Source organism: Herpailurus yagouaroundi, unplaced genomic scaffold, assembly GCF_014898765.1.
Source record: "Herpailurus yagouaroundi ecotype Mexico unplaced genomic scaffold, PumYag 186, whole genome shotgun sequence".
NCBI classification, from domain to species: domain Eukaryota; kingdom Metazoa; phylum Chordata; class Mammalia; order Carnivora; family Felidae; genus Herpailurus; species Herpailurus yagouaroundi.
Window position 1 is genome coordinate 29844053 of NW_024412417.1, and position 9771 is coordinate 29853823.

The 9771-nt window shown below is 36.5% G+C and overlaps 1 protein-coding gene across 4 annotated transcripts in view; it reads left to right on the top strand.

The window, feature by feature from the left end:
- The window catches only part of MTBP (MDM2 binding protein), an 80170-nt gene extending 70605 nt beyond the window's left edge, over window positions 1-9565 (top strand). For 3 of the 4 annotated variants that reach the window (XM_040494328.1, XM_040494327.1, XM_040494329.1), the window contains 5 exons: window positions 1836-2102; window positions 3814-4063; window positions 4629-4742; window positions 7907-7972; window positions 8531-9565. In XM_040494328.1, the coding sequence (XP_040350262.1) occupies window positions 1836-2102; window positions 3814-4063; window positions 4629-4742; window positions 7907-7972; window positions 8531-8569 (736 nt within the window). In that variant the 3' untranslated portion in view covers window positions 8570-9565. Of the gene's footprint in view, window positions 1-1835; window positions 2103-3813; window positions 4064-4628; window positions 4743-7906; window positions 7973-8530 lie in introns of those variants that run through there. The other variant, XM_040494330.1, reaches the window with a different exon arrangement.
- Window positions 9566-9771: the final 206 nt, after the last annotated feature.

Sequence of the window (9771 nt, forward strand, 5' to 3'; positions counted from 1 at the left end):
TTCTCTGGGCTCATCAGGCATTACATTACCTCTTGCCTACAACCTTTCTTAACACTCATGGTTCTTAATTTTGTTCTAGATTCTGTCGGTTGCCCAGAATAGAAAGAGGACTCATCAGCGATCGTTAGGGTTACTGCTGACTTTTAATGAAATGTGTTTTATTAAACAAGAGACTGGAGAAAGATGTTACAGAACCGAGAGACCCGTTGGGCCCCCAACTTCACATTCTGACTTGGGAGCTCAGTGTTCTCCCCTGTGAAAGCAAACTACTGGGTTAGATCAGAGATTTTCGGTCCTAGCTATGCCTTACAGTCACCTGGACGGCTTTTGAAAAAACGCGCATGACTGGGTTTCACCCCAGACCAGTTAAATCAGAAACCTGGGCATGTAGATCTGGTATCTATCTCGTAAAAGCTCTTCTGGTGATTTTAATGGTCAGCCATGGATTGACCGATCCCCAGGCGTGATGATTCTTCCAACTTACATAAGATACTACACTAAATTGGTTAAGGTCAGGTTCTGAACTCACCAACCGGGGTCTGAAATCCTGGGGAGGCTGCATATTATCAGCACACTGTAAGGTTTGCTGTGGTAGAAAGTAAACCTGCTGCTGCTGCTGATGATGATGATGACAATGATAAGAGCAAGAGCAGCCTACATTTATTCACTGCTTTGCTTGCATGTTCTAGGCACTGATTCTGAGTGCTTACATGTTCCTGTTCAAGGAATCCTCACAGTGGCTCTTGGAGATGACTGGTGTCAATCTCATTTTGCAAATATGCCAGCAGAAGCATAGATAAAAGTTAAGCAATTTGGCCAAGTCCAAACAGCTAATCAGTGGTGGAGCCAGATTTAAATAAATCCAGGGAGTCCAGCTCTTCAAAATCAAATATGAAAGTGTCACGAGGGATAGAAAAAGTCCTTAAAGCCTCTGTCAGGCAATCAGATGTTAGGGTAATGATATACTCCCTGGGAGTTGAACTAAAAGCTTATGGACCCAAAGTTCTGATTTTAGGGAACGTCTTAGAATTTTATAAGCCAAGAGGACGGATTGTAAAGAAAGGTTTTAATTTTTATGGTCCACCCATCATGTATGTGAAGCCATTTGTGTTTCCCTGATGCAGCTGTAGCAGGGGAGAAAGGGAAGAAAGAGTATTCCAAGGCCGCATACCTCATAGGTGATTTTCCTGATATGCTTATTTGTTGTACTTAACAACATGTAATTTCTTTATGTCCAGAAGCATTCACTGAGCTAACTTCTCATTGATTCCTTGAATCAGATTTGGCTAGAAACCAGATGCACAGGGACAGTTGAAGTTGTTTGAAGAAAAATCTGTCAATCAGCAGTAAAGGGGGGAAGTGAGTTTCAAAGAAAAATTTTAAATGTTCTGAGCTGTGTTTGGTGAGCCAGTTAGAATACCTTTATACCCTTTTCATCTTTGTGTTGAAAATAAACTTGCCCTTTCTAACAAAAGTCAGCATTTCGTGTTGTTACATATCAACCATACTGAGGAATCAGAGGTTGGTAGAGATTTAAAGAGTATTAAGACAGCAACTCTATTATTTTGAAAATAAGCCAGAGGATTAGCTTAATCTGTTGCCCAGAAATAGTCAAAGAGGAATCAGATCGTACTTCAAAATTTTTAATCTTTTGCCACGTCATCTAGCAGACTAGAAAAAACTGAACTTGTGAGGGAAGTCAGCCGTTTGCTCAACAATTATTAGGAATTTAAAGTAAGAGGTTTTCAAGTGAATGTTCCGCCGTTTCCTAATTGGCAGGGAAAGGCCGTTGCCGTCCTGGAGACTGTGATTTTAATGGTCTTTCTCTTGTTCAGATATTGCTTGGATGACCGAAAAGCACTAGAAAGAGACGGGGGATTTTCTGAACTTCAGTCTCGTCTTATTCGTTATGAAACCCAGACCACCTGCACCAGAGAGGGTTTTCCGGTGCCCACGGTGTTGAGCCCTCTTCCATCACCTGCAGTCTTGTCAGAGCCTGGAAGCATCCCTGACGGAGAAGCTCCACAAAGTGAGCTCCGAACTGAAGTGTCTCGATTGAAAAGGAGATCAAAAGATCTAAATTGCCTTTATCCCCCCAAAAGGTGATATGTTAAGTACATAAAAATAGTCTCTTGACAGAAAGTGTTAGTGCCTAGAGTACTCTTTTGTTTATTTATTTATTTGACCTTTATTTTCAAAAAAATTTTTTGACAGAGAGAGAGCAAGAGTGTGAGCGGGGAAGGGGGGCGGGGGGGGTGCGAGAGAGAGAGAGAGAGGATCCCAAGCAAGTTCCATACTCAGTGTGGAGCCAGACACAGGGCTCAGCTCCATCCCGCAGCTCCAGGATCATGACCTGAACCGAAGAGTTGGATGCTCAACTGACTGAGCCATATTAGTCCTTCCTATTACCCAGAAGCAGCAGAACTGCTTTGTGGAAGAGGGGGTTTGGGGATGGCAGCTTTCCTACTGTCTGCCTGCCTCCTCCCACTGCTTTCTGCCTGCCCCGGCCCCTTCAACAGGGACTTCCATTGTTTCACGTAAAATATAGCTTAAAACACTACATAATATTATACGAAACTTTTCCAGACCCTTTTTTTGCTAGCTAAGGAAAATGTCCAAATACTGGAACAGAAGTTTTCGTAAACACTCTGAATTCTGTTGGATTCGTAGGTCTTTAGTACCTTTGTCAAATTTAGGTCTTTGGCATCTACAGCAAGCTTTAAATTTTTATCGTATGTATGTAAATCTTTCAAAAATTAGGAAATATGTTAAAGTGAGACTTTCAGATCTTTTTTTTTTTTTTTGGAGCAGTTAGAAATATTAGAATACGATTTCCCTGATATGGAATAACCAAATTATCATTTTTTTAATTAAAAAATTTTTTCTAATGTTATTTATTTTTGAGAGAGAAGACAGAGCATGAGAGGGGGAGGGGCAGAGAGAGAGACACACACACACAAAATCTGAAGCAGGCTCCAGGCTCTGAGCTGTCAGCACAGAATACGATGTGGGGCTGGAACCCACGAACCTTGAGATCATGACCTGAACTGAAGTCAGATGCTTAACCAACTGAGCCACTCAGATGCCCATGTAATAACTAAATTATTTTTATGAGGACTTTATAAATTCATGGTACTTTTTACACATGATAAACCTAAAAAGCAAATCTGTTAACATTTCCTATACTGTATTTTGTAGCAATGTTTTTTATTCTGACTTGAGACTAATAATAAGATAATGTGTTCTGGAAAAGAAAGAACACTGTGGTCTGTGGCTTAGCGGAATTGAAGGATATGAGACCCTATCTTGTAAAAGGAAATTTAAACATTTTAGAGAGATGGAACCATGATCCAATTTTAGTTTCATTTGTATTTAACACTTATTTTGCCCAGGTAATTGCATGGGTACAATAAGTATAGGTTATGGTTTCTTTGTCAAAATTATCTTTATAGAAAAGCATAAGTACTTATGCTGATTATTAAATTTACACATATCACCACCTGGAGTTCCAGAGCTGATTGAGGTGAGAAGTTGTAAATTGACAGGGCTGGCAACAGCATACTCCTCGTTGCTTTTTCTCCTAGCTGAAATTCTCGTTTGTTGTTCCTTGCTTTGTATGTTTTAGTCACTCATTTGAAGAACTAAGAGAGCAACTGTATAGTTGTCAGTTACTTAAGGCAGTAGCAGCAAGAAATCTTGTTTGCTTTTCTTAGGTTTATGTTTCAGTGGATATAGTTGTCACATTTGGGACAGAAAATGGGCCTCATTGTTGATTTACTTCATTTGTGTTTTTGATATATTTCTCCACAATAGACTTGTGAAGTCTGAAAGTTCAGATTCTCTTCTTTCTCAGACAAGTGGCAGCACTAATCCTCATCATCATGCAGTGACATCCAGAAAACCACGAGCAGAGCGATCATTATCTGTGACCTGTCCATCTGTTCCAGTTCTTAGCAATGAAACTTCAAAAGTCACTACAAAAGCCAGTTGTGGTCAAAAAAGTGTGCATGGATCAAAAACATCAAGGCAAATTAAGGAATCAAGATCACAGAAACACACACGGGTAAAGATTTCTTTCCTGTCTCTTAGTTCTACATGGAAGAAATTCCTGTACTTAGTTCATTTAAAATGTATGTCTAAAAATTTTATGAATGGAATAACATGGCATCTGTAATGTACTTTAAAATAATCCAACATAAGAAAGATAATGGATAAGTGGGCAGAGGTATAAATGAAATTAGCCACAAATTGATCCTTATTGAAACTGATATATTGAAATAAGGATTCATTATAAAATGTTCTACTTTTCAGTGTTTGAAATGTTCCATAATAAAAAATAAATACACTTATGTACATCTCTACTGTATGTAGCCTTTACACTCAGATTTTGTTTGAGAATTCATGATATGAATTCCTCTTAATATACTCCAGTCATTTATTCCTGACAGATATCTTATGATATGTGTGACCATATAAATATTCCAGACCTCTTTTTTTCCCAGTTGTTTTGTCTTGATAAACTTATCTTTCACAGAGTTACAGGAGTGTGTAATTCACACAAATCTAAAGAAGCAATACATTTGTACCTTTTCCAAGAAATATTAGTCATATGTTATGTTCTATTCAAGATACTGAAAGAGGTAGTTACGGAAACCCTGAAGAAACACAGCATTACTGAAGCTCATGGATGTTTCACTGCATGCAGCCAACGTCTCTTTGAGATCTCCAAGTTCTATCTGAAGGTACAGTGTCTTCTTTCGTAACAGCAAAATTGAGGTCCTGATATTCCTATTTGACAAAGTACATTTTAGCTTATCACTTGTTACCAGATTTTTTTTTTTTTTTTTTTTTTAAGTGGAGATCGAAAAACTGGAGCCAGTGGGTGCCCAGGTGGCTCAGTCCATTGAGGGTCCAACTCCTGATTTTGGCTCAGGTCATGATCTCATGGTTGTGGGATCGAGCCTCATGTTGGGCTCCACACTGAGCTTGGAGCCTACTTAGGACCCTGTCTCTCTCCCTCTGCCCCTCTCCTCTCTCTCTTTAAAAAAAAAAAGAGAGAGAAAAAAATTGCAGCCAAAATATTTTATATTGAGTTTTGTCTTCATATATAGAAAACTACATTTTAACTGGTATCCTCAATATCTCCCTAACAAGTCTTTGACTTTAAAGCTTTAAAACATGTTTAATTAGTAATTTTAGTATAGAGTGAAAAAGGCAACTGGGATGAGTGTCAGAACACCCTGTTCCTAATTTTGGATCCACTGTCAGCTAGTTGTAAGACATTGGACAGATCAGCCACGCAGATGATGCTTCTGTAAAACTTGGATGCTGTTGGATTATCTCCAGTTTTTAGAGTTTCGGACTCAAATCAGAGTTGTGCGTGAGTTCCTGGTTAAAACTACAGATTGACCATGTGCATTTAATTCGCCTTCTTTTTAAAATCTCTCAAGAAAGATGGTATTAAAGTACAAAAACAGAGAAACAAAGAGAGAAAAAAAGTATAGAAGTATGGTTAGTACGTTGTTGAACAAGACAGAGCCCACAGAAGCATGGTATCATGGAGAAGCCCGCGCCCCACGGAGCACCAGTGAGGAACAAACCACTTCATGTAACAGGTCTCCGAGGTGCTCAAGGTTTGAAGACACCGAGTATCATGGAAGAAAGGAGCGTGGTACCAGGCGGAAGATAAGGGGATTGAATAAAGATCTACAAAGGGAACTGGGGAACCTTGCTCTACAGGTCCTTCTGCCACAAGGGTAACTTCACGGTACACTGCACGTACTCTCCCCCCCCAGCTCTGTGACAGTGCAGACAGTAGTCTCTGGAGAAAAAAGATTTAAAGGCCTCAAGGAAAAAACCAGCTGGCCTCCTAATAACCCTACTTTGTAACGCCTCCAGACAGAGCTTCCAATATAATTTTATATCTCATTTTTAAATATGATTGGGCCTCCAAGGATTAGCAGACTTTTGAGGGTTTTCCAGTAAAGAGATACCAAAATGTAAAGGAATGAAGGGAACTCGTAAGGAGCAGAAAGCTGTAGAAAACTTCATAAAAACTAAAATTCTCTCAGAGAGAAGATAATTGCATCCGTAAAACTAGAACAGGATGCTGTTTCCAGAAACTGTATAGAACATGAAAGCTTCTTGAAATTAAAAATGTGATAAAATCAATCCAACAGAAAGGCTGAACAGTTGAGATGAAGAAATTTACCAGAAATTAGAATCAAATGATAAAATCAGGAAACAGGATAAGAAAATGGGAGGTTCCTCAAAAAACTAAAAATAGAACTACTCTACACCCCAGCCGTTGCACTACTAGGAATTTATCCAAAGGATACAAAAATGCTGATTTGAAGGGGCACATGTACCCCAATGTTTATAGCAGCACCATCAACAGTAGCTAAATTATGTGAAGAACCCAAATGTCCATTGACTGATGAATGGGTAAAGAAGATGGGGTGTGTATATATAATGGAATACTACTAGACAATGAAAAGGAATGAAATCTTGCCATTTGCAACAACATGGATGGAACTAGAGGGTATTATGCTAAATGAAATAAGTCAGTCAGAGGAAGACAAATATATGCTTTCACTGATATATGGACTTTGAGGAACTCAACAGATGAACATAGGGGAGCAGAAGGTGCTTCAAAGCATCTGCAAAGAGGATGAAGTTTAGCAGAAGAAGGGAATGAGTCGAAAACCAAGAGCTGACCTAAGGAGCAGTTAGACCAAATCAGAGCAGATTTTGGGAGAAAGATTGCCAGGTGAAAAAATAAGAATAAGAATAAAAATCAGATTTTTATAAAACCTTCACTGAGAGATTATCCAGTGTATTTGAGTATTTGAAACAACTTTGCTGTTTGTACGTTGAATCAGTCTATTGTAGCATTTGGCGGGGGGGGGGGGGGGTACCTAGAATTACACACATGGCAAACTAAGCAAATGTAATTTAACTACAGGATAGACAAAATGCTACATGAGAGGATAATTATAATTCATACTTAGCTCAAGACTGAACTGTACTTACGGAGGTATAATAATGCAAACACACTATTTAATAATAAAAAATGTGGCCCAACAGTTATTGAGAGGAAGGGGAGGGGCTGGCAGGATTCAGACACCTGAACCCACTACTTGAACCCATAACAGTGTTCATTGCCTCTAATTCCTAAATCAAAAAGTAGCAGCATAAGCATATTATTCAGAAACCTGAAGGTATAAATAAGAGAAACAGCTAAAAGAACCAAAAGTGGCCATCTGTCTTCTGGGAAGCATAACTTAGAGGTACAGCAGAGGACTGCTTTTTTTTTTTTTTTTTTAATACATTTTTTTTTTGACTTTGTAATCTAATTTGATATAATCCTATTTTTTTAAAGTCAAGAGATTTCAGTTTCCTTTCCTGTCAACAAAGAGTCATTCCCTCTTTTTTGTAGAATGAAATAAATGAAAAGAAGAGAAAAAGAAATTTTATCTAAAAAATAAATACAAATGCTATATATTCATTTCCCGAATACCAAAGCATTAGTGGATACTCATAGTCAAAGATGAAGCTTAGATTTGGTCAGTGCTGCTGCGAATATGAGGTTAGAATGACATAGATAGATAGATAGATAGATAGATAGATAGATAGATAGATTATAGATTATAGATTATATATATAGTACACTTATATATATTTATATGTATTTTCCTGTTGTTACAGATGTTAAAGTATCTTGATACTTCAGGGTAGAGCTAATTATAATCTTTTACTTTGATTTTTTTTTTTTGGTAATATTTCCTGAGTCCCACTGATACTTGTACAATGTTTTAGGATAATCTCAGATTTATTTGATTAATAATGACTTGTTCTCTGTAATTTAATGTACAAATCGTGAAATGCTCTATTTTGTTATATTTAGGATCTTAAAACTTCAAGGGGTTTATTTGAAGAAATGAAGAAAACAGCAAACAACAATGCTGTACAGGTAAATAGCTTATTCCCAAGAAACTACATTCAATTAAATTGCTATTTTATTTTAGGGTAGCTACGATGCTGTTATATATGCTGTAAGAATTCTCTTTAAAATAATAATAGACTAATGCAAACAGAGCATTTTGGAGTATTTAATAGGTTGCTCTACTAACAAAAGAGTTTCTAGAAATGGTGTTAAGAAAGAAAAATATTTTTAAATCCAAAGAGCTGGAAAAATTAATCCATTTTGATTAGTTGTTTTCAGAGTTTGGTTTAATTTCTTTCCAGTGACCCTCTCTCTGAAAACGTTTTTTTAAAAAGGTGAAAAAATAGAGCAGAATCTTTATTGTGTTCAGTGAGGACAATTCCTGTACTCTGCAGTCGAAATCTACCTTCGGTTTTCTTTCCTTCAGTTAGAAAATAAAATGTGCTTTTAAGATAAAATGCGTTTTAAGATTTTGACGCGCTACTTCTAATTTCAAATTTCTGTGATACTGTTTGAATTTTATCTTTTGCTATCCCTTGTGTTTTCAGTAGAAACAAACAATAATCACATTTTTTCTCCTCCTAGGTGATTGAATGGGTATTAGAAAAGACAAGCAAGAAATAACACAGAATCTTTCTCTTTGGACAGTTGTAAATTGGCCAGAGCTGTTATTTCCTATTTGTTTCTTTAGTTTGAAAATTATAAGCAAATTTCAAACTTTATTCATAGAATAGATGTTTTGTCTCTAAATAATTTTATAAATATCCAATATTTATATAGTTTTGAGGATGCTCAATTAATGTGCTTTTTTAATTGTATACTTATTTTACAGTTTCACTATATTTTAATTTTTAAGGTTAATATTTTAAAATATGTTTTTAAATCTTTACTCTTGGTTATTTATTTCAATAAATAGAAAAAGTTACTTCTTTTCTTCTTGGTAAATGTCTTTGTTGTTAGGCCAGATAAAATGACTGAATCTCAAGTAAGACATTGCCAGTGGCTTTTCTCATGTGACCCAACAGCATACTTTATTGGGAAGTTCCTGGTTTAGAAAATATTGGTAAAAACATTTACGCAGGTAGCTGTCTTCCCTTAGCCCTGCCTCGGGGCCAGCACTGTTGGAGCTATTCATGTTTATTTGGGATTAGAAATGAAGAAAGGGCAGAAATTGTGAAAATAAGATATAGTGAAAATGACTAAGTAGAGACTCCCAGAAAACAAGATCTTTTCTCATGGTAGAAAATCTGGAAAATGCAGAAAATACAAAACAGAGTAAAAAAAATTCCAACATTGCCCCACTATCTCTAGGTAAACACTGGTAATATTTTTAAAATATATATGTAATTATTTTTAAAATATTTTAAAAGTTGGGGCCATACATGTGTGTATATGTGTGTATGTGTGTTCATCTGTGTCTGTGTATTAATTTAATAGCCTGTTTTCCACTTAACAACATATCATGAAATATATATATATATATATATATATATATATATCATTTTAATAACTGTGTAATATCAAGGAACCACAATTTGTTTAACCAGTCCCCATTGTAAGACATAATAGGCTCAATTTTTCCCTATTATAAATAAAACTGTAATGAATCTTCCTAATGCATCACTGATTATTTTCTCTGTATAACTTTTTAGGAGTGGAATTTGTGAGTCTTAAGACTGATGGTAATATTTCCAAATTGCCTTTCTGAGAAATCAGTTTTTGCATACCCACCAGCAGAGTCCCTGTTTCCTTTTTTGGTGACTAAAAATAGTGAGGGTGAGCATTTTATTTACAGTATATAAAGAACCAAAGAACCCTTACAGCTT